Source organism: Telmatherina bonti (assembly GCF_933228915.1).
Source record: "Telmatherina bonti genome assembly, chromosome: 1".
Classification (NCBI taxonomy): Eukaryota; Metazoa; Chordata; class Actinopteri; order Atheriniformes; family Telmatherinidae; genus Telmatherina; species Telmatherina bonti.
Window position 1 is genome coordinate 34267582 of NC_136619.1, and position 22635 is coordinate 34290216.

The 22635-nt window shown below is 39.7% G+C and overlaps 2 protein-coding genes across 2 annotated transcripts in view; one reads left to right on the forward strand and one right to left on the reverse strand.

Moving 5' to 3' along the window:
• Positions 1–4399: 4399 nt before the first annotated feature.
• Positions 4400–5545, reverse strand: LOC306768068 (relaxin-3 receptor 1-like; the record flags this gene model as incomplete). The annotated part of the gene is made up of 1 exon (XM_079256281.1): positions 4400–5545. The coding sequence occupies one exon, from the start codon at positions 5543–5545 to the stop codon at positions 4400–4402; it is 1146 nt and encodes a 381-aa protein (XP_079112407.1).
• Positions 5546–6778: 1233 nt separating this feature from the next.
• The window catches only part of adamts7 (a disintegrin-like and metallopeptidase (reprolysin type) with thrombospondin type 1 motif, 7), a 133505-nt gene continuing 117648 nt past the window's right edge, over positions 6779–22635 (forward strand). The window contains exons 1-2 of the mRNA XM_079264624.1: positions 6779–7179; positions 12987–13354. Coding sequence (XP_079120750.1) covers positions 7059–7179; positions 12987–13354 — 489 coding nt within the window. The 5' untranslated portion in view covers positions 6779–7058. The remainder of the gene's footprint in view (positions 7180–12986; positions 13355–22635) is intronic.

Consider the following 22635-nt stretch of genomic DNA (forward strand, 5'->3'; position numbering starts at 1 on the left):
TGTGTGTGTGTGTGTGTGTGTGTGTGTGTGTGTGTGTGTGTGTGTGTGTGTACCCACAATATTAGAAATTGAAACCACTGGCAGGTGAAGTGAACAACATCAATCATCTTTTGTTTTTCCAGTTATTTTGCTTCTTCCTCTGCTTTGGTGCTGGTGTTCATATTTACATATATATATGTTGATACTGGTAATGACATTGCCTCTGGCCACTGTCCGATATTACCATGCTGTAAATGTAATTCTAAAGTGTAATAGCACAAAGTTTAATCTCCTGTATTGGAGCCATGTTAAATCATTTTCTTTAATGAACTATGAAAGTAAATTATGTAGTAAGTAGAAGAACAGTGAAAGCCAAACATGCCAACAGTTCAAGTGTTCAACTCTACACAGATGATAAAATCATATATTCAGTTGCCTCTTCTCATCATTCTGCAGTATCCACTCTGCAACTCAGTGTTACCTCTGTGGAGTAGTGTTTTCACAACCTCCATCTTTCCCTTAATACCAACAAAGAACAAAGGCATAATCTTTGATTGGAAAAATGACGACTTCAGCACCCCCAAGATCTGTGCACTGATGGGTTGGCCCTGAATTATGTAAAAACTTGCAAACATCTCACAAAATGACAGCGTCTCTGTCATTTTCCACACACATCGATAACCTTCAGACAGAAGTCAAAGCTATAATAGCTTTTCTTTTACACAGTAAAGCTTCATTTCCTCACTCAGCCAAGCACAACCTTTTGAAAATAGCAAAGTTCCCATATATGGACTGAAGTGGCATCATCTCGATAAACTAGACACTCTTTATCGCTCAGCGGTTTATTTGCCCCTGATTCACCCTTTTCCACTCAAAATTTGATATTTGTATTGGTCTTCTGTTGCTCCATCACTGGTTTCACTTAGTCTATAAAACAATGCAGGGCACCAGCATATCTGACATCTCTTCTTTATTCTGCTCACAGTACATAATGTGCTAAGTCTAATTAATTTGTCAGGTTCTTTATTCCTACCAACTCTACTGTTTTTGCCCAAAGATCTTTTGGTTTGCAGCACTAATGACTGGAATTATGTACAAAATACCCTCAAACTCACAACTTTGTTATTTATTACCAATATTAAGTTCAAACTGCAACAGATTACCACTGATAATGGATATTTTAATCATCCCAAATCACACCTGAATGCATGTAGACACATGTACACACATTCTTTTCTACAGACACTAAAATGCTCCTGCGGGAGGAGACTCAGGGAAGACCCGGGACATGCTGGAGGGATTATATCTCACAACTGGCCTGGGAATGCCTTGGGATCACCCCTGATGAGCTGGCAAATATGGCTGGGGACGGGAAATCTGGGCTTCCCTGCTCAGGCTGCTGCCTCCGTGACCCGTTGCATTAGCAGCAGCAAATACACATACAGACATTTTTCTTTCCTATTAGTATTATTTTAATATAGTTTCACCCTTTTCTTACCATTTTTATGTTCATTCATTTCTATGCCTGTTTTTAGGAGGATCTGTGTCTTTACTGTGCTTGGTGTGTTTAAATATTTAAATGTACCTTATGTGTGTCTGCATTGTCTTTTTCTCTCTATTTGGCATCTTGGCTAGGTCTAATTTAAAAAAAAGAATTGGTTTTCAAACTTTTTACTTTACAAAATGAAGATCAAATAAAATGCACAAAATAAAACTGTATCATAATTATATCATAATCAGTGTATACAGGAACTTGCACAGCTTTAGTTTGGTCATGTTTGTGGCTCATCAGTGAATCCCTTCAATTCAATTCAATTAACTTTATTGTCATTGCACAAGTGCAACAAAAGTGAAGCAGACAGCTCTCATGTTAAAAAGATTAAATAAATTATTAAAAACATAAATAAATAGAACACAGAAACAATACTATCAAAGCCAAGCACTATTAATAAGATAAAATAATGCTAATAAAATATGAAAAAGCTACATTGTTTCACAGGCTCTAAAACTGCAGCTAAGATTTATTGCTTTGTGGAAACATAGTTCAGTGATGCAACAGCTCTGGGATAAAAACTGTTTTTCAGCCTATTTGTTCTTGTTTTAATCATCCAGAAGCGTCTGCCTGAGGACAACAGTTGAAAAAGTTTGTGACCAGGGTGAGAGGGGTCTCTGAGGATACTCTGGGCTCTCCTGAGACAGAGTGAGTTGTAGATGTCCTCCAGAGATGGACGGGCGCAGCCGATCAGTTTTTGGGCGGTGTTATTGACCCTCTGCAGTGCCTTCCTCTCTGAAACTGTGCAGCTGGCAAACCATAGTGAGATGCCTGGGCTCAGCACCGCCTCGATGGTGCAGCGGTAAACGACACCAAGAGTTTTTCTGTGAGATTATTTTTTCTGAGGATGCTGAGAAAATACATTCGCCGCTGGACATTTTTCAGCAGTGATGTGGTGTTGGTTTTCCAGGACAGGTCCTCCTCCATCTGTGTGCCCAGGAACCTGAAAACAACTGTGTCACTCACTGAAGGGGGTTAAAAACTGTTCAGGTTAGTAAGTCAATCTATACACTGCAACTCAAAGCAAACAAATAAAAGAAATGATGTAGAAGACTGGGTAAAACAAGTACACTCAAGGAAAAATGCTTTTTTGATTTCGTCATCATTCATTCCTGAAGGGTTGTAGATATTTGTGGGAAAGTTTTGCTTACAATCCTAAAATCCTAAAAAAAAAAAAAAAAAAAATTAAATACATAAAACCTGAACATCACCTGACCTGTCCTTAGAAAAATTTAAATTGTATCTGTGAGGTATAAAGCACTTTATTTTGCTTTTAAAACAAAAGTTGTTGCATCACATGCATGCGACATGCCATGCATACTGTATCAGCAAACATGTTTTGAATGTAATTGTGGATAATCCTCTCAGAGTGCATAAGTCAGAGGAAACTGCTGTTAAAGGCATTAGGTTTAATTCTCCTGTAATAGTAGAAAAGTGGGAATAGCACTACACCATAACCATGAATGAAATGTCAAGGAGAATATAAATGTTTTTTTTTCTTCTGTAAAACTTAATTGATAGGTATTTTAGAAGAAAAACACCCTCAAAGAATCAAGACCTCTTGTTGAGGCTTACATGTTCTTTAGTGCTTAAATGGTGCTGTTTAGATTGGGTTGTGTGTGTGTGTGTGTGTGTGTGTGTGTGTGTGCGTGCGTGTTCACTGTGAAGCCCTTTTAAAAGCCCTATGCCATTTTTAGCTGTTTAAACAAACTCTGTTTGACAAAGGAATTTACAGATCTTACAACAGAGGCGTAACATATCAGTTATAGTTTTATGGGAAAAAGTTTGCAGTTCAGTTTCTCTTTGACCACTCAGTATTCTGAGTCAAATCTGGAAAACAAAGGGGTTGTAGGGGAAGGATGGACACATTAGGACATATCTGGCAGCAGTCCTAGCCACCTGCTGCCAGATTAATCTTTCAGTTCTGGTCCCGTGTTTCGTTCCCTGAATCAGTTGAGGAAGATCTGCATCACATCCAAATGGCAAGCTGAAAACATGGAGCTGACTCTCCGTTGGGTGACCACAGCCAGCCAGGTGTTGAACCAGAATGCACATGATGAAAAAAAGGATTAGTTTGATGCTGCTCTATTTAATTCACGGCTGCAGAGCATGAATTATAGATCTAAAATTTTAATGAATTTTACCTCTAAAAGGGTGGCAAACCGTGCATTTTCATGAACATTAAAACAGCCGTTTGGATGTGCATCATCCCTTCTTTTGTAAATACAGAGGAAAAACGCTTTACTTTTTCTGTTCACCACACAGAACATATCCTAATCGCACAGAACTTGTCAATGTTGTGTGAGATTTAGAAACACCAAAGAGCTGTAGACCACATCAAGCAGGAAGCTATTCATATGCTCTGCTGGTAACAAAAATCAACCACAACCTCAGATGGAGAAAGCTGTTTATTTACAGAAAGCCTTTACACAACAGACATGATGGAAAAGCACTGCAACCTTAACCAAATTCCCAGTTGGTGGTCACATTATAACATCACACTCTGGATTGAGAGTTTGATGTCTTTTCTGTGCGTTTCCAGTCGAGGACTTTAATCCCATTTCTCAACAGTAGAACAGTCTCTGACTCCAAAAATATCCTCATCAAATGAGTCAGAACAAAAGAAATGCAGCTGCATTTCGATGAGAAGCAAATAGTTCACGGCTCTATTTCACCAATTAAATCGTTCATTTCAGAAATTCAACAGCGCACTACACTTACCATAAAGATTCACATCATGATGAAAGAAGCATGATATGAACGAACCTGCACAGTGCAGCCATAAAATGTTCAAGCTGGAGCGGTGACGGCAGCGACATGTGAACAATCAGAGAAAAAGCAGCAGCTTGTTTGCATCAGAATTTAAATTCAGCGGGTGTTTGGGATCATTCTGGAGCCTGATAGACCTTTACGGTCTATGATGGGCAGCGTGTACTCGGCATTGTCCATTATCTGGAGTGGAAGGACTCCCTGAATTTCTCCATGCGTAACGGAGCGCGTCGCACACACTTTGCTGGGGGGTGGAGTGGAGACTCTCCAAAACAAACTGCTCAGCATCTTTCTGATCTCTGGTCTCATCAGGCAGTAAAGAACTGGGTTTAAGCAGCTATTCGTGTGGGCTAAACATACTGTAACAGGGAACACATACGTGTGAACCATGTAGTAAGACGTGTCCCAGTTGGCAGCGTTAAATTTAACCAAGACACCCCAGAAGGTGATTGCGTGATTTGGCATCCAGCAGAAGAAGAAAGATAAAACAACAATAGCAACGGATTTTGTGACTCTAGATCTCCTTTTAGGGTTGCTGCTGTCCATGCTCTTCCTTCTAACGAAGCGCAGAAGCATCAGGTAGTTCACGGAGACTATCAGCATCGGGATGATGAAGGCTATCAGTATTTTCTGGATGTGGTAGAGGGCAAGCCAGTCGTGGCCCTCGGGAAACTTGAGGAGGCAGAGTTTTTCTCCAGCCACCACAGTCACAGTGGAGAAGATCGCTGTCGGAGCTGTAGCCAAGGTCGCCGCCACCCAGAGCACCGCGCACACCCACTTCACGCACCGTGACCTCCTGTGGGCTCTCTTCTTCAGCGCCGACGCGACAGCCAGGTAGCGGGTCACGCTCATGGCCGTGAGGAAGAACACACTGGCGTACATGTTCATCACAGTCACTGAGAGGATGATTTTGCACATGGCGTCTCCAAACGGCCAGCTGAAGTCCAGCGCGGTGTCCACAGCCCAGAAGGGCAGCGTGAGCACGAACTGGAAGTCAGTCACTGCTAAGTTGATGATGAAAAAATTTATAGTGGACCTTTTTCGACCTTGTCGGACTCTCATGAGGAAAAACACGAGTAGATTTCCCACCAAACCCACCGCGCAGACTACAGAATACACCACCGATATGAAAATCCTCAGGACCGGGCTGCCGTCCGCGCTCACGTCGATGTCCTCGAAAGTGAACTTCTCGTCTCCGAGCGAGCTGAAGTTCAGCTCCCCGCTGTGGTTGAAGATTTCATCCATTTTTTTTTTTTTTTTTACAACCACATGACGGGCATTTCTGCGGCACACCCATATGAAGTGTCTGAGCTTCTTCTCCCACTTCAGACACTTGTCATCTTCATCGCACCTCTGTACGGCAGCTGACCTGGGATCTGCTTTTATACAGGTGTGTCGCTCCGCTGCTGAGCCACGATTGGTCGAATCAGAGAAGAGAGAAGCCTGCCGTCCCGTCATATGAATGATGAGAAAACATCACTGCTTCTGGATCTTATACACATGGATTCATGTACCGTTTCAAATCCATGAATTTATTTGTATCACCCACAGCTTGTCAGCTCATTAGGGCTCCTGCTGAGTACAACACACACAGCTTGTGCAGAAAAGAGGACGAAAACAAGGAGAGAAACGGAGAGAGAGAGAGAGAGAGAACAAAAACACTAAATAACATCAAATAACCACGAGTCAGAAGATTTTAGTTTGTTCCTGTTTAAGTGTCTTGGTGAAGCTCCTATTGTCTGGTTTACACACACAGGTTTAATAACACACGTCTTGGAAGGCTCATCTGTGCGCTTTAGTTGCGTGTGTTGGATTCTCATAGTGCCTTCATTCCTCCGCAAGAGGGGGCGCCAGCCTGAGACAGATAGAAAGGAACACTAGAGTAAATAAATACATTGATAGGAGTTTAAATAAACAAATAAACCACTTTTTTTTCTTTTTCCTTCTGAGATACATAAAATAGTTTATGACATTCTTTATAAATGCAATCAAATGCTGGTGAAATAACCTCATTGCAATATTTCCCATAAAGTTTCTCTGATCAGGAGCTCGTCTAACTTTGCTTTTTTTTCATCCAGATCTCATGAAGCGTTTCTCCTAACCTTCCCTACTGAGTATAACTTTAATCTGACAAGATAAGTGTATAAATCAAAGATAAAGCAAAGCCGCAATGCTGAAGACATTTATCCGACAGTAAGTGAACGCAACAGTCTCGAAACTGGTCCTCATCTGACCCAATGAGAAACCCGGCGGACCTCGGTTTTTTTTTCTTTTTCTTTTTTTTTTTTTTTTTTTTGGAAGGAACTGCCAAATGGATTGTGTTACTGTGTCCGATTTCTTGAAGCAGTAGTTCCCCTTTAAGCGTCCTGCTCCACCAGAGCCAGCCTATTGTCTTAAGTCCACCCATCTGTGGGGGTGGTTCGGCAAAAGTTTGCAGAGAAAAAGTTTTAAGTTGTCACTGGTAGTCGGGAGGAGACTGATGGAGGACAGGAGGAGCAGCCACTCGTAAGCAAAACTTAACATCGATTCACAAAGTTGTGCAAATAAGAATGAGAACGCAACAAAAACGCCCATCGGAGGGACACTACACCCAGGCTTAGGTTGGAGGACTTTATCTGGACTGTCACAGTTTCAGCGCATGGTCGCCACAAAGCGAAAAAGTGCATCCAAGTCAGATGGGATCCATCTGAACCGGCAGTCGGTGTGTTGTTAGAGAGGTATTAAATGTCCCTTACATGCCGACTGGCGTCCTGAAGACATGAGCCGTTTGGAGTGCGGGCTTCACGCCTCTGGACAAAGCCTCTCTCCCATTCACGTCTTCCTCGCGCTTCTCATGGTCCTGGCAAGCTGCAAAACGTCGGTGCTGTCACATGAAACAGGTTAGTGAGCCTGACACTTTTTACAACTTTGAAGTAGTTTATTCATATGTGACCAGGAGGACCTTGTAGCCTGCTGTGCTCCTGCAGTGCTCATCATCCAGGAGTGCATCTGATCCAGCGCAGTTGACCGGTTAAGAGACCAGCTGTGGCTCCTGTTTACAAAGTTTTGGGCTTACCACAGTAATTAAACCCAAAGTTTGGTGGCTGGATAGAGCTACTTTCAAATCATCAGAGGTTGAAGCTCCATCTGTCTTCCCTCTGCTGTGATATAAACAAAAGCAGTGCAGTGCTTCATCTCTCTGACTGTCGGTGACCTCTGACCTCACCAGCAGCAGCAGGAAGCACATTTCAGCTGCTGCAGTTTACAGGATGCAATGCTATTATTATTATCTTATAATGAAGCTGTTTCTCATTCTTCTGAAGATATAAACATCATATGTTTGGTAAGAGGCTGCACAGTGGAATAGTGGTTAGCACTGTGGCCTCGCGGATAGGAGGTTGCTGGTTTGATCCTCAGTTGGGGGGAGGCTTGGACAGTGGCTGTTCTATGTGGAGTTTGCATGTTCTCCCCGTGTATATGTGGGTTCTCTGCGGTTACTCCGTCTTCCTCCCACCATCCAAAGACATGCATGTTAGGTGAATTGGTTACTCTAAATTGCCCATGGGAGGGAGTGCATGAGCTGTAGTTTGTCTCTGTGTGGCCCTGCGATGGACTGGCGAGCCGCCCAGGGTGTATCCCGCCTTTCACCCAAAGATTGCTGGGATAGGCTCCAGCTTCCCTGTGACCCTTCATCGGAATAAGCCATTAGGATAATGAATGAATGAATGAATGAATGTTTGGTATGGTGCCACATTTCTTGTCCCTGTGCATCCACCCTCTCTATTATCCCATTAGCTCGGGGTTTTGATGTTAAAAGTCAAAGCTGTCCTGAGATCAGGGAATTGATAAGAAGGTCACATGCTCCCAGTCTCAACCTTTACAAATCAGTCGTGTACCCTGAAGGTGAGCTCTCTGTTGGATATTTCAGACGAGGAAATGTTGCTCAGGGGACGAACCTTTCAAACAGCAACAATTTCAGGCTGTAAATGATGGTACAGAAATTCTAGGGTTTAATTTTAGACTCTTAAGAACCCAAAATAGAAAGCCACTTAAGAGCAGGCTTCCTTCTGATAAGATATTTTAGGACTTTTTTGTACTCTGCTTATACATAGATTTTAATTGTATCCATTGTTGGAGAGGTAAATACACTGAGAAGGAAGAGCCATTCAAAAACAGGAACCGTGTTAGTGTTGCTTAGTTGTGTCAGGATTTTCTAGCTGACACTGAAGAACATTGAAAAGGGTTGTGTTTTACCATGAAATTCTGATTAAAATCTTTTAATTTGGGTTTCATGTGTCTGTCCTCTTAGGACAAATAACAGGTTGCAAATGCACTTGAGGTTTCAGTTGCCTCATTAAAAGGTGTTAATTTTGATACATTTTTTTAAATCTTCTGCATGGTTTTCTAAATAAGATAAAAGCTTTACTAATGGGATGATTTGTGATGCAAAAGTAATTTAGAAACGGCACACTTCTTTTGAGGCCACACAGGCTTAAATAAAGCAGCATATATTAATCTGTGACGGATCTTTTAAAGTGGAGTTGAAAAGTTGACCTCCAGAGATTTTAAAGTCATTTAATGTTTGTCTTTGGGAGTTTGCAATTTTTTCTTCACGTATTTCCTATTCAGCCCTTGCACCTGATTATTTATAGAATTTTTGTTTGTTTGTTCGCTCAGTTCTATTAGTTTTTTGGGAGATTTGATAAACCACGTAATAACAACTCATGAATCATTCAACAACAACAAAAAGGGCTCAAAACTCAAGGGATTAAGTTAAAATCGTATCTTTGGCCACTTGTTTGTCAGCATCCAGTGCCAAAGACACATAATTTGTTTTCTTTTCTTTAGTTGCATCAGGGCTGGCCCAAGCCTTTAAGGAGCCCAAAGCAGAATTTGATTTGGGGGACCCCGACAACCACAGCGCCACTGGTACTTAACTCTGACTGGTGCTTGATTATGCGATACTGTAAATGTAACTCCTTTATTCATTTGCATTAGTTGTTGTTTGCTTACATGGGTTTTAACGTTTCATGAAAATTTCATGCTTTTACAAAAATCAATGAGGTTGGAACTAAAGTCCGTATTTTTTTCTTCTTGCATGGCAGGTCTACTCTTAGTCATTTGAAAAAAATCTCCTGAATTGGTAATTTACTTCATGCAACCCTTCCTCGTACATTAGCTATAATTAGCACAATAAACAATAATACCATGACTTGTTATTCCACGTTAAGTTTGGCAGCAACATGGAAATGCAGAATTTAGTGTCAAATTGATAACTTTTCACCTAAACTTACCATGCTGTTGTTGTTGGGAATAAAATCCTTTCTATTAAGTTTGACCCACTTCTGTCAAACTTCCCTGTCTTCTGCGTAAACTGAAAGGTCTCAGACAGGAGCAATCTTCATGAATTAAAGATTTGTGTTCTTCGTATTCAGCTTTTTTCCATCGCTGAAGTTTTCCGCTGCTGTTAGAACAACTAACAGCACATCTCCTCCCAGATTTCCTTTACATTGTTAAGCAATAAGCAGTATAAAGCAAAGACATATCCAATTCTCATCAGAATTACATGTTACAGACATGCAAGGGCCACAGCACAAATAGTGGACAGTCTAGTTTCTGTATTTGCACAGAATAGTCCATATAGAAGAGGTTAAAAAAAAGAATACAAAATGTTATATTATTCAGTGTTGTATTGTTCATTATAGAAAGTGTTAATCTGTTTTTTGCAGTGATATAATTTGTTCCTGCTGTGAATTTTTCTTTCTGCAGACGAGCAAAATAAAAAAATAATTTTGGAATAATTCTCTTTATACACAAAATATTTACCGCGCACACATAACACACCAAATGACACTGATTCCTCTGCTGTTGCAGTCAGATTTCATTTAAATCAAAAGTATGTATATATAGGGAAATAATTAAAGACATATTGGTCTCTGACCAGCCGGCCACTGGGAAGATGGCAGCATTGTCCCAGTCCACATGTGGTGGCACTTGGGGGTCATCTCCCTCCTCAGGCAGGCCATGTTGTGGAGGACAGCACAGGCCACTGCGATGTCCCACATCCTGCCTGGGCTGACCCCTTAAGTGGTGTAGACATTGAAAGCAGGCTTCAGGAGGTTAAAGGTCTGATCTGTTCATTCTCTTGTCTTGGCATGTCTGCTGTGATTCATGCGGGTTTGCAGACTATGTCTGGAGAGAAGGCTGGCAGGCAAACTCTCTGTCCACCATCAATACACCAGAGAATTCACCTAAATGCCATCAGCACAACCTGAAAGCCTCTGGAGTCGCAGAACAATTCAGCGTTGCTGATAAGCCCGTCAGCATTGCAGACCAACTGAAATGACAAGATTAAACCAGCCAATGAACATCACACACAATGCACATGGTTGATTAACTGACTATATCAAAAATTGTTCACCTGAACAATAATGCTGTGCAAAGATTTTCTATTCACCCCTCATGGGAAACTGCAGGGGTTTTATTTGATGTGGCTACAGTCTAGTCCACGAATGACGTTGGGGGAAACCTGTAACACAAAGGAGTCAGTATCCTGATTGTTGACTCTTGTCCTGTATAATTGTAATTTCCCTTACTTGCAATCCTATAAAGTCCTCTTTGATGTTCGGAGTCCTCTGTGGCCGTGACGGAGATAAAGACATCGGCTAATGCTTTAATAGCCAGACGCACACATTTACATAATTTTACTCACATCTGCAGTAAGTTTCACCTGAAATTTCAGCGGATTCATAACCAGAGTGCAACTACGCTCTCAGAGATGTTAATTACCTTCTTTTAATTGGGTTGACTTACTTCTTACTTCTTCTTCTGCTTTTACAAGGGTTTCCTGCTCTGACTAAGAGAAGTGCGCCGCTCTCGTTGCCATGGTAGATCAGTGATTCTATAACAGATCGCAAGGGTTAATTAAGGAAGCTGCAAGGATGCACTTATCCAGGATTAGTTTCTTTTGGCCGGATGAATCTGTTTCTGCTCATTCTGGCTTACTCTTTGTGCAACAAATTAAGCCTGGATGCTCTTGTTTGGATTCGATGAACCCATCATAGTTATTTATCCTGGATAGGTGAGTTCTACTTTTGTGCAATGGCCCCTGAGAATTCATGTTAACTTAATTGGCTATTTGAGAGACGCAGAGGATGATTATTCTCTTAACATTGAGGTTTTTACCTCCCTGTGTTTATTTACATAACAATTTACTCAGAAATAAAAATAACAGATTGGAAAAACCCATCCCTGCTGAGAGACAGATGGGGACCAGGGAAATCCAGATGTGTGCATGTATAATCTTGTTTTTAAAGCCAGATATCCCTTAATCTGGCGCAGTGATGAGGACAGAGACAATTATAAGGGAGATTATTTATTTGTCAAAAAAGGGAATATCTGAAGTGATAGAACCAAAGTCTTTCACTGCTCCTTTCCCCAACACACACTCGCACACACATTTACTTAACATAAATCATTTCCAAATGCAAAAGGGTGTTATAAAAGTGTCCTTGACATCTTTACAGCATTCTGTCATAGACTGCCATTATTAAGTATTTTCAGAACTTTCACAAATTGTAATGCTGTACTCAGAGAGTCAAGAGATTTGTTTTTAATTATTCAAATTAATGTGTTAGAGTCATTAAAATTCTCTGTCTCAAAACATCTCAAGAAAACCTGTAACTTTACACAGAAGACGACAACAGATCTGCCACAGGCCTGAGTCGGTACCTCTTTTTAATGCTGTCTCTAATCTCTACAAGCAGATGCAATCCAAATTGGGTTTAGCAGGTTCATTTACCTCTGCTGAGTGGCAAGGAATCTGGGAACATCCCACTTTAATCTGTGAGTCAGTCAGGTGTAGAGCTACAGTATGCATTTGAAAGTACTGCACATCTTATATCACCCTCTCCTGGCTTTTACAAATTGACTATCCTTCCTCAGATGTGCTTTGTAAAAGTGCTTTACCTCAATCATACGTGTTGGCAATGTCCTCAAGTTAATTACGTTTTTGACAAAGAAGACTCAGTTCTTTTTGTTTGACCTATGATCAGCATGATGAGACAATTATGGCAAAAGACGACTTTGAGTTTCATTTTTCAGCTGCAAAATGAGCAAAACCTTTAAAAGCTCCTTTAGAACTGCAAAGTTTAAGAAAAACATAATGGAATAAAAGATTAATTAAGTGGTTTACATTCTAATCCCACACACCCTCTTCCTTCCAGGTTATTTGTTTACAAAAGATCTTAATGCTCTGTAATATATTTAGTAGGAAATAATTGATTTAAATGAGGCTGTGTGTTGAGTTGAGTGAAACTGATCACTTAAGCTGCTTTTGAAGGTACATTTCTTTCCATCCTTTCTCATGGAAAGTGGATCTTCGTCCTGGAGCTCATACAGTAAATCCAAGTAGGAGGAAGCGAAGGGATTATGTCCATCAGGAAATGAAGTTTCACAAACAGTATCAAACTTGCTGCAATTGAAAGTCAAAGGTTGAAGGCAAACAGATGGAAAGCAATGACTGAACTTCTTCGCGCTGAAGCTGTAAACAAACATAAAAACGCACAGAAAGCTAAGTGGTTTTGTTTAGAGGTTAACAGTTTTGTTAATACTTTTCAGCTACTTGATTGTTTAACTGCTTCCCCCTTCCCATGAACAAATAACCCATTTTCTCTTACATCATTCTTTCCCACTATCACTTTCACAGAGCCATTTCTGCAGGACCCGTCTCAGTATGAAGTGGTTCACCCCATCAGAGTGGATGCCAGAGGTCACTTCCTGTCCAACTTCCTGTCTCACCAGTCTCACCGTGTACAGCGCCGCGAGGCCTCCGAGGATCTGGTGGACCTAGATCGTGTCTTTTACCAGTTTTTGCATGGAGGCCACAGCTTGCACTTTAACCTCACCCTTAATCCAAACCTGCTGGCTCCAGGCTTTCTGACAGAGAGGCGACATGGCGGCCTGGATGGAGCCCAGATCCATCGTCCTGGAGCTTCCCATTGCCATTATTTAGGTGAAGTGTGGAATGAGACCATTGTTAAAGGGAGCGCCGCTATAAGTACCTGCAGTGGACTGGTGAGTGGTTTAACTCATACTGAGGAAGCAAAATGCACTCTGCTGACACATCAATACATCGGTAGAAAGTATTTTCACACTGCAAGTAGTTTTTTTTCCCCCCGATGTTTTCATATGATATATTGACACTAAGGGTCATTCACACCAGGATAGTCCAAGGGACCTGGTCCGATGTGGTGGAGATTTCTGAAAAATTTCACACCTTTCTTTCACCACACCTTGGTTTGGTTGTCCAGACAAACTGTCTGGACAACGTCAGATAGTTAAAACAGCGGCTCTCTACGGGGAATACTCCCCCAAAAGGTGCAGGCAAAAATGACAGATAAAATGTCACGGGTACAGATGCAGGCAGATAATTATTTAGCGCAGCATTTTTTTTCTTCTTCTTTTTCACTTTTTTCTGTGTCATTTTTGTGGACCTAACAAATGTTTCACTGTTCAGGCCCTGGGGTCACCTTTATTGTGAGGCCCTGCAGTAGTATTTCCACACCTTGCACTCATTGCAGGAAACTTCTCACCATTCTGCATCGAATGCAGCCAGCAAGATATTTTCCAGCTGGTATGAGATTCAAGAACAGAGAACACAGCTGAAACCAGTAAACCAGGTGGATGATACCAGTTTTATGCAGATTATTTACAATTAATATGGTAGGCTGCACAGTGGCGCAGTGGTTAGCACTGTGGCCTCACAGGAAGAAGGTCACTGGTTCGATCATTGGCTGGGGAGGGGTTTGGTCTGTGTGGAGTTGGGTTGGGTTGGGTTGGGTCGGGTTCCAGATTTTAAAAGACTATATCAACAGGTCGGGTTTGGTCATTGTAATGTATTTGGGAGGGTAAAACTGGACCCATGCAGGACTCTGGTCTTGGGGTTTATAATTTTCCTGTGGTGTGCAGAACATATGTTTTCAAAACACATGCCATTGGCTTTCTTTTTTTCTCCTGCTCAAACAATAATCAATATCACTTCCTTCTTCTTGATGCTGTGTTGTATTCGGCTTTTTTTTTTGGTCGCTGGTTAATCCATTTGTAGGTGAATCGAGACCCTCGGTTTTTAAGTGGACCAGTGTCTGTTTGGTCTGCATCACAGTGCAGTTGGTGTTCATACTGAGCCAAACAATTCGTACTGTCCCTGGAAGCAGGCCACAGTCTGTGTAAAGAGGACCAAACAACAGCAGTGTGAATCTGATCTGAAAGATTTTTTTTGCTTATTTTAGTCCAATTTAGCCTTTTTATATTTTATGCTCAGAATTCTCATGTAGTAAATCTTCTGTACCTCATGAATCCTTCTCTTTGTGTTCGACTTGATGAATAACATGCCTGCTTCCTGGAGAGCGTTCTTCTATTGTCTGTGTTGTGAAAAGGTGTTTTTCTTTTCTCTGCTGCACAACCTTTGATCATCTTGTTGGAGTTCAAGTCCTGTTAATGTTCCAAAACGAATGCAGTCTTTAGGTGACAGGGCTTACCAAACTGTGGCCATTGGGTTTTTGTTATCTCTCTGATGGATTTGGGTTTTATTTTATAGACTAAATTTGTCTGGAGCTCTTCTAGCTGAATGTTTGCAGCAGCTTCCAAATTCAGATACCTTTCATCATCATTGCGCTCTTGAATAAGAAGGATATAAAAATGAAAGATCTGAGGGGAGAGACAGTTGGCATTATGAACACATATCCATGATACAAATGAATCACCTGAGCTTTTTACCAATGTTTAGATAAAAGCTGGTAAAACAGAACATTCCAATGGAAACATAACACACGTGGCAAAACACACAACTTGAATTTATAGGGTAATAATCACAGAGGGTTAAACTGAACTTCACATGAGTCTTTGCAGTATTTGTACAGCTTGAATCCTTTAAGTTGGATTTCTTCTAAATCAAGAGAAAGTCATTCAGATTTGTTATTTCAAAAAAGCTAATTCAGTGACTGCAGATTTGAACAAACTTAAATGAACTTTTGTTTAAAAAAAAAAATCCTGATTTTAAGTTGATTGAATTAACAAAAGTAAGGTGAATCCTGTTGCTTAAACATGATGCGGCTGGTTTATTGATTTTACTGGTTAATGAGTCATTTTGCGCTTCATGAGCAAACCCTCATCATGGAAAATGCATGAGGAGATGCATATGGTGCAGCTTTCAAGTTAAAGGCGATTGATTTGATTTGCCTACACGACTGCTGCTCACTGGATTTTTTTTTTTCCTTTTTTGGACCATTCTCTGTAAACCATAGAATGGTTTTTGTGTGAGAAAATACCAGTAGATCAGCAGTTTCTGAAATTCTTACACCAGGTCATCTGATATCAACAGCCATGCCATGGTTAAAGTCACATAAAGCACCTTTCTTCCCATTCTGATGCTCACTTCAGTCTGCATTTGTTTACTGCTGTGTGACTGACTGATTAGCTTGTCTTAACAGTGTTTGAATCAGTGTACCTAATAAAATGGCCAGTGTATGTTTTCATCAACCTAAGAAGCTTTCCATGCAGGAACCTAGCGTGGCTTACTCGGTGCAAGCAGATAAAGCTTCTGCATATCCAAACACACACGTTTTTGCCCACATTTATGATTGTAGCAGCTTTACCCAAAACCTATTTATTGAGTTTTTTCTTTCTGAGAACTGCTCTTGGTCTAACTAAGATTCCATTAAATTTTAAAAGGATTTTTCACAATATGGGTGGAAATGAGCTGCTTAGTGGAGCTCTGCACTCTGAGTGTTTCTTTTTAGCTTTTTATGTATTTATTTTATAAATATGAGCTGCTCTTCCATTTTCCTGTAAAAAGTATTCAATATCGAGCAGTGGAGGTCAGAAATAACGGCTGAGAGGCTTTTTTAAAATGTGTGAATGTGTGTCGTATAAATAAAACTGACTTGATTTTTGCTATCAGCACATTGGCAACAGCAGGAATCCCACCAAGGGTCGGATTCTGTAGGTTTAAGTTAAGACCGTTCTGAAAAAGAAGACAGTGATTTTTGTGCTTCTCCTCTGTGATTCTACCACCACGACAACAGCAGAGGCGGATGTATGTCGGCTCATCTGTCTGTTTGCCTGCCAGCAAATCAAACAATAAAAAAAAGACTGCCTCACTACATTTTAGAACACTGGAGACATGGCGCATTAACAAAAATCAACCAAATAAAGGTTTTTTTCAACATTAGATCACACTGTTTGAAATTGGCATATAAAGCATCAGACTTGATAGACAAATTGAAATTACGAGTGCATTCTAAAATGTAATTTTTTAGTTTTATTTTTGCCAAATTAAGATAATATGGAAAATTTGCATAGCAATGGTGCTGTGTTAATATTTTTCTATATTAAATCTGACCTCTGACTGTTTAAAATCTCACCATCTCATTTCTTTATCTGCCATTTGCAAATGGGCAGATGAAAGTTCAGCTCAGTTATTCAAAGGATTATACTGATAGTATTCAAGCCAGTTTCATTTATTCATAACCTGCATAAAATTGACTTTATACAATTAGATGGTCTTGACTGTTTCTTTCTTTGAATTCTTCATGTAAAAAGTATTACATAATGTATTACAACCTGCACTATCAACTGTCTCATTTTGTAGGAGGGAAATGGTCCTTTACAAATCTGGAAACATAGTGTGGTACGTCCAAGACTGAAGTAAAAAAAAAATGCTTCCATTTGTTTTGCTGATTGAAGCCTTGACTGAGTTCGAGTTCGAGTGTGTGTGGAGTTTACATATTCTCCCTGTGTATGTGTGGGTTCTCACTCAGCACTCTGGCTTCTTCCCACCTACCAAAGACAAATTGTCCCTAGGAGTGAGTGTGAGCATGAATGATTGTTTGTCTCTGTGTGTTGGCACTGTGATGGACTGGTGACCGGTCCAGGGTTTACCTGCCTCTTGCCCAGTGATTACTGGGATAGGCTCTGGTTCAGAAAATGGGCGTTTTCCATTTCATAGAACTCAGCTGCATAACAGTAAAAAGAATTAATTAAATAAAAGAAATGCATTTGAATGTCGTTGTTTAAAAAAAGAAACAGTTTTGCAATGAAGCATCATTGAAGAGTCTGAAGGTCCTTCAGCTTCACACATTTGAGGAGCATTTGGTAGCTGGTCACACAGCTTTCCTCCCCTACATTTCCTGTTTGTCTTATATGTACAAACTGTTTGTTACAGGAAAAATAGCTCTGAAATAGTCTACAGGGAAAACAAAACAGCAGATGCCTGACCCTTTGAGAGGTGTAAACCAGCTGTATGAATTTTCTCATGAAGTAGATGTTTAGCTTTAGTTTCCGTAAAATGGCTTTCATGTGTTTTTTGACTTGTAGAGTTAAAAGGAAACTTAAAGGTGGAGTATGTAAGATTTTCTAAATAAATTAACTAATAAAATAACTACAATCATAATTAGAAAGTTTTTTTGAACATGTAGGTTCCAGTTTGTCCATATTTGATGTGTTATTAAATTACAAGTTTAATTTAATGACAAATGACAAAAAGCACTTTTTTTTTTTTTTTTTTTTTACTGGTAGGCAAACATTTAAGAAGAGTCTTTGTCATTCATTAAACTTGTAATTTAATAACACATCAAATATGGACGGACTGGGACCTACATGTTTTTTTTTAAAAACTAATTATGATTGTAGTTAATTTTTAGTTAATTTTTATTTGAAAATATTGAAAATCTTACATACGCTACCTTTAAAGCGCTTTTACTTTGGACATGCGGTTTATTAAGCACTCAACAAATCTATTAAGCATTGAGAAGTAGGAATATGAGTCTTAATAGTGTCATGCTCATGAAAAGGATGTGTGAAATTTGATTCATCCAGAGCCTCAGATCTGTTTTTCTTTTTTCTTTTTAAAATCCTTCATTGATAGCAGACTGCTGCTGTTACTGTGCACACTGTGTTTTCAGAAAACACAAACTGATATTTGTGTCGAGGTACACAGTAGTGCTTTCAGAACGTTTTAGAACTAATTTTGTCCAAAGGTGGAATTTACCTTTAAGCTATCTTAGTTCAGCATATGCATAAAAAGCCAAATATTGATTGCAAATGTTTCTTTTAAGAGGGTTTTTTGTTTTAAATGGATTCAGTTCCCCATGAGAGCCATTAAGTTCTCTAGGTTTAAAAAAAAAAAAAAAGCCAATACTGGAGTAAGTTTTAGAGATCAGTAGACTCAGAGTTAACTTTTAAAAGAACAAAGCTGTAATTAAGTAGAAAATAAATCTGAAAGTTGTGATTGTAATTATTTCTTTACGGTGGATTTGGTTTTCCCACAAGACAGAACGATTCCTTCTGTAACACACTTGAGAAAGTTTCTCCAGTGTTTATCCTCTTAATTATTAAAAGTTTGTAGCAGGTTAGAAACAATGCCTCTGCACCAATAAGATCTTTATCAGACTGAGATCTAAGTAACATAAGTGGGGTCACTGTAATGGCAGGTTAACTGAACCATCTGCTACTAAAACTGGCAGAGCAGTGAACTCATTTAACAGCATGTTGCAGTAAAATGGCTCTATGCAGCTGGGAATAACCAGCTTTGTGTTGAACACGCATGCATTAAGTATCACCGTGGAGCATTTTGTAAACAAATACAGTCAATAATTGCATTCCATGTTGCTAACAAAAGGTAATTCAGCATCAGTCAGTCTTTTCACTACGCTATCTACAACCAGTAAAAGCCAGTATGATGTTGACTCTGTCCTTTCTTTTGTTCCTTTTCTTGCGTCTGTCTAACATGTTTTCTACAGTTTCTTTGCAGAATCTGCCATTTTGTACATCCAAAATATCCAGTGCTGTAAAGCTAAGTAGAGCTGTAACGAGATACCGTACGGGGAAAAAGAGGTTGTGAAGTTTGGTTTCTCAGTCTGCAGCTCTGCAGGACAACAATGGCTCCAAGAATCTTCATAATTTACATCAGCATGCAATCAAAACGGGTCAGAGACACACAGTTTTAAGGTCAAGCTCATGACATTAATTGCCAGCACCAGACTTGAATTACTGGCTCCAGAGCAAAAGGAAAAAAAAGCTTATATGAGCATCATTTGTAATTTTTTTTAAAATGCATTTAACATTTTTTTGGTTTAATTCTACTTCATTAGTTTGGTCTATGTTCTGTCCACGATGGAACCCAAAGGATGCATATTATCATTTCACCTTGTAGGGAACAAAACAGATGAAATTTATGGATTTTTTTTTTTCAGAAGGCACCATTAAACCCTGCATAGACCGTGTCCATGTATACCTTCTTGCAGTTCTTTGTCCCATCTTTATCAGCAGGGCTGCTTTTAACGGTAGTCAAAAACAGAATGACACATGCAGTATGTGTATGTAACAACATCTCGTTGCATAATTAATTGTTTACTGGTATCACATTTATGGAGATCTGACAGGTTTTGGACATCGGCCAGCTTCTCTTCCTGCTTGGTTGGGAGTTATTAGCATTTTTATGTGGTTTACATTGAGTAAAGACCCTGAAGAGCTGGACTGACATTAGGTAATTTATTTTAGTAATAAAACTTCTCTTTGTTTGTCCCCAGTGTACTCCTAGCTTGCCTTTTTCTCACATTTTTTATCTGAAAATGCTGGGCCTTTTTCTAAGGGTTATCGGTAGTCTTGATTTGCTACAGGTTGCAGTTAATTTGAAGAAAGCAATCATTGTGATTGCAACTGATCATAGCCATAGCAGACTTTAGCTGCTGAGCACACATTGATTTGATTGGCAGATATCAGGTGAGGCTAATTCAAACAAGAGAACCTGCTAAATTAAAGCTCAGAGTGTATGCACATTTCAGTCTTAATTTATTTAAATATGCAAGTTGAGAGGGTAAGAAATAATCAAGCAGTTTTCACAAACCCCTTCATTCATTTTGTATTGGTCCTCTCAGATCAGCCTCTGAAAGAAACACGCAGACAGAGAAAGCTCCGCCCCTCCTGCTTGCGGGCTGCGTCTGATTGGTCAGCTGCGAGGAGTAGTTATACTGAGCAGTGAAAGTGGGTGTGGCTTTCTTCACGTGAACGTGCACAACCTAGAGAAGACGACCACTCACTGAGTCCCTCTCCCGAGACATCACTAAAACTTTGAAGTAGAAAAAACTCTCTAAAACCAATTGTTTCCTACACCATGGAAACTGAACGTAGAGCGTGTTGGAAAACTGCAATGTCCTTTTAGGGGATAAAACACAGCACTGCTCATATGTTTGATGAGTATTCAATGCTATAACACTGTAGAAAGCTCAAATAAGTAGACGTAGCATTATAAAGCTCCTTAAAAGAATGAAAATAGTTGTTTGGGAGGTTTCCTGTGTCGACCTTAATTTTCCTGGAGTGAGCCAAAGAAAGCATTCTTGCAAAGTGTCAATATGCAGAGTGGAATAAATCCTCTGATCTATACAGACAATCTTTTATTTAATAGGATGTGCAGATGTAATCAGTCTATAATTACCAACATTTTAATTAGTAACACTGGCTTGAATGTTTCTTTTCTGTGACATTAACTGGTTACAATTCTGTTTATGCAAATGCATAAACATCTTCTAATTACTCCTGATAATGGGCACATAAAAGTTCCACGCCGCTCACTCCTCAGGATAAATATAAATCAACTGGATAAGATAAGTTAAACCAAAAGGAAGAAAAATAACTATTTTTCAGGCAGTGCCCTTTTATCCTTTCAAGTGTTAATTATGGCCCAGTGATAAAGAAGATAAGTGTGGTTTGTTTTGCCTTTGGTTTCTTCTTTACATAAACATAGAATTGTTTTTTAATCCCACTGCATGTCATAAGACACAAAATAAGCATTCAGTGGGAAATTCCACCTCTTCTGTTTATTCAGACTGCTGTCCAGCTGCTGCACAATAAACTTTGAGTGGTCATACCTACAAATGTTCCCTCAGTGGCTTCAGATGATTCTGTGGTCTGCACTTATCACTATTACTGCCTAGTGACCAATGTCTGTCAGGGACTTGTAAGCTACAGCTTGTTTACTTCGTCTCTTGCTTCTCAGGCAGAGCTCAAGACCTGCTGCTAAAGCAGATAAAAGTCCCCCTTCTGCCATGAACAACACAAAAGGATTTCTTTTCCCACTTCAGCTGGGTCTGAAAAATGCACTACAGAACCTTTGCATATTTCCTAAGTGACCCCCCCCCCCCCCCCCCCCCTTATCAACAGCTAATCCAGCGTCCATCTTGCATCTTTCCTGTGCTGAGCAGTAAAACACATTATTTTGACTTTTGTCTGTCTCTCTCTCTCTTTCTGTTTCATTTGTAACATCTGCTGGCATTTCTATGCTGAATCTGCCATGATGGACATTCGAAACGGCTAATGTGTTTATACTTGTTTGATAGCATGTGACGCAGTGCATAAAGTGTAGCTCAGCTGTAATATCACACAAAGAAAGAAAGAGTTGGAAGAAAAAGTTGTTTTGTGTTGTTTTTCAGCCTGGAGATGCAGTTGGGCAGCAATGGCTCCGAAATGCACATAATAAATGTCACTATGCCTTCAAACTGGTGTGGAACACAGGGTTTTCAGGTCATAGTGCATTTTTAAAGGTAGAAAAGAGAATTAAATAAGATTTGATTTTCATACGTAAAACCGTTTTCAAATTTATTCCATCTTTTACATGCAAACCTGAAGAACAGCATCAATAAAAACAATGCAATCATTCATGAAAAAACCCAAAGCTTTTGTCGGATCAAAAACTTGAACCAAAGTCATTCTAGTCACACATAATTCAAATTGAGTCATTTTTACAATTAAGAAGTAATACATGGTCCTGAATTGTGAGAAAAGGTGGTGAAAACATACGTTTTTATTCATATTTGACCTTTATTTGTATCCTAGTCTTAAGTTTCCAACTTCTTCTGGAGACTTGATTTTCATGGAGTGAATTATAAAGACATGTCTGTGGTGTACCCTTCCTCTCAACAAACTGGTAGCTCTGCTGCACTGAATAGGATGGAGTGAGAAGGAAAAAGAATGAATGAAGAATTGATTCGACATGCTGACATACACCAGCAATGAGCAGCTACAGCCATTAACATGACCATTTCCTGTTTTAACATGGATCCAGATGTTACATGTTACAGATGGCTCAAAGCTTGCCTAAACCTTGGAAGTGTGCTAAAATTCAGATTTAATGTTATTGTTGTGTCATGTGTATTTTGATACAGCAAAACAAGTATTGTTGCATGAGAATATTTAAGACACTTAGCAGACAATGTATTTTGTAGCCACGATTGAGTAATTGCATTTGTATCAAATGCAATGTTTGGAACAGATTGCATGTTGTCATTGCAGACTGCGGCTGC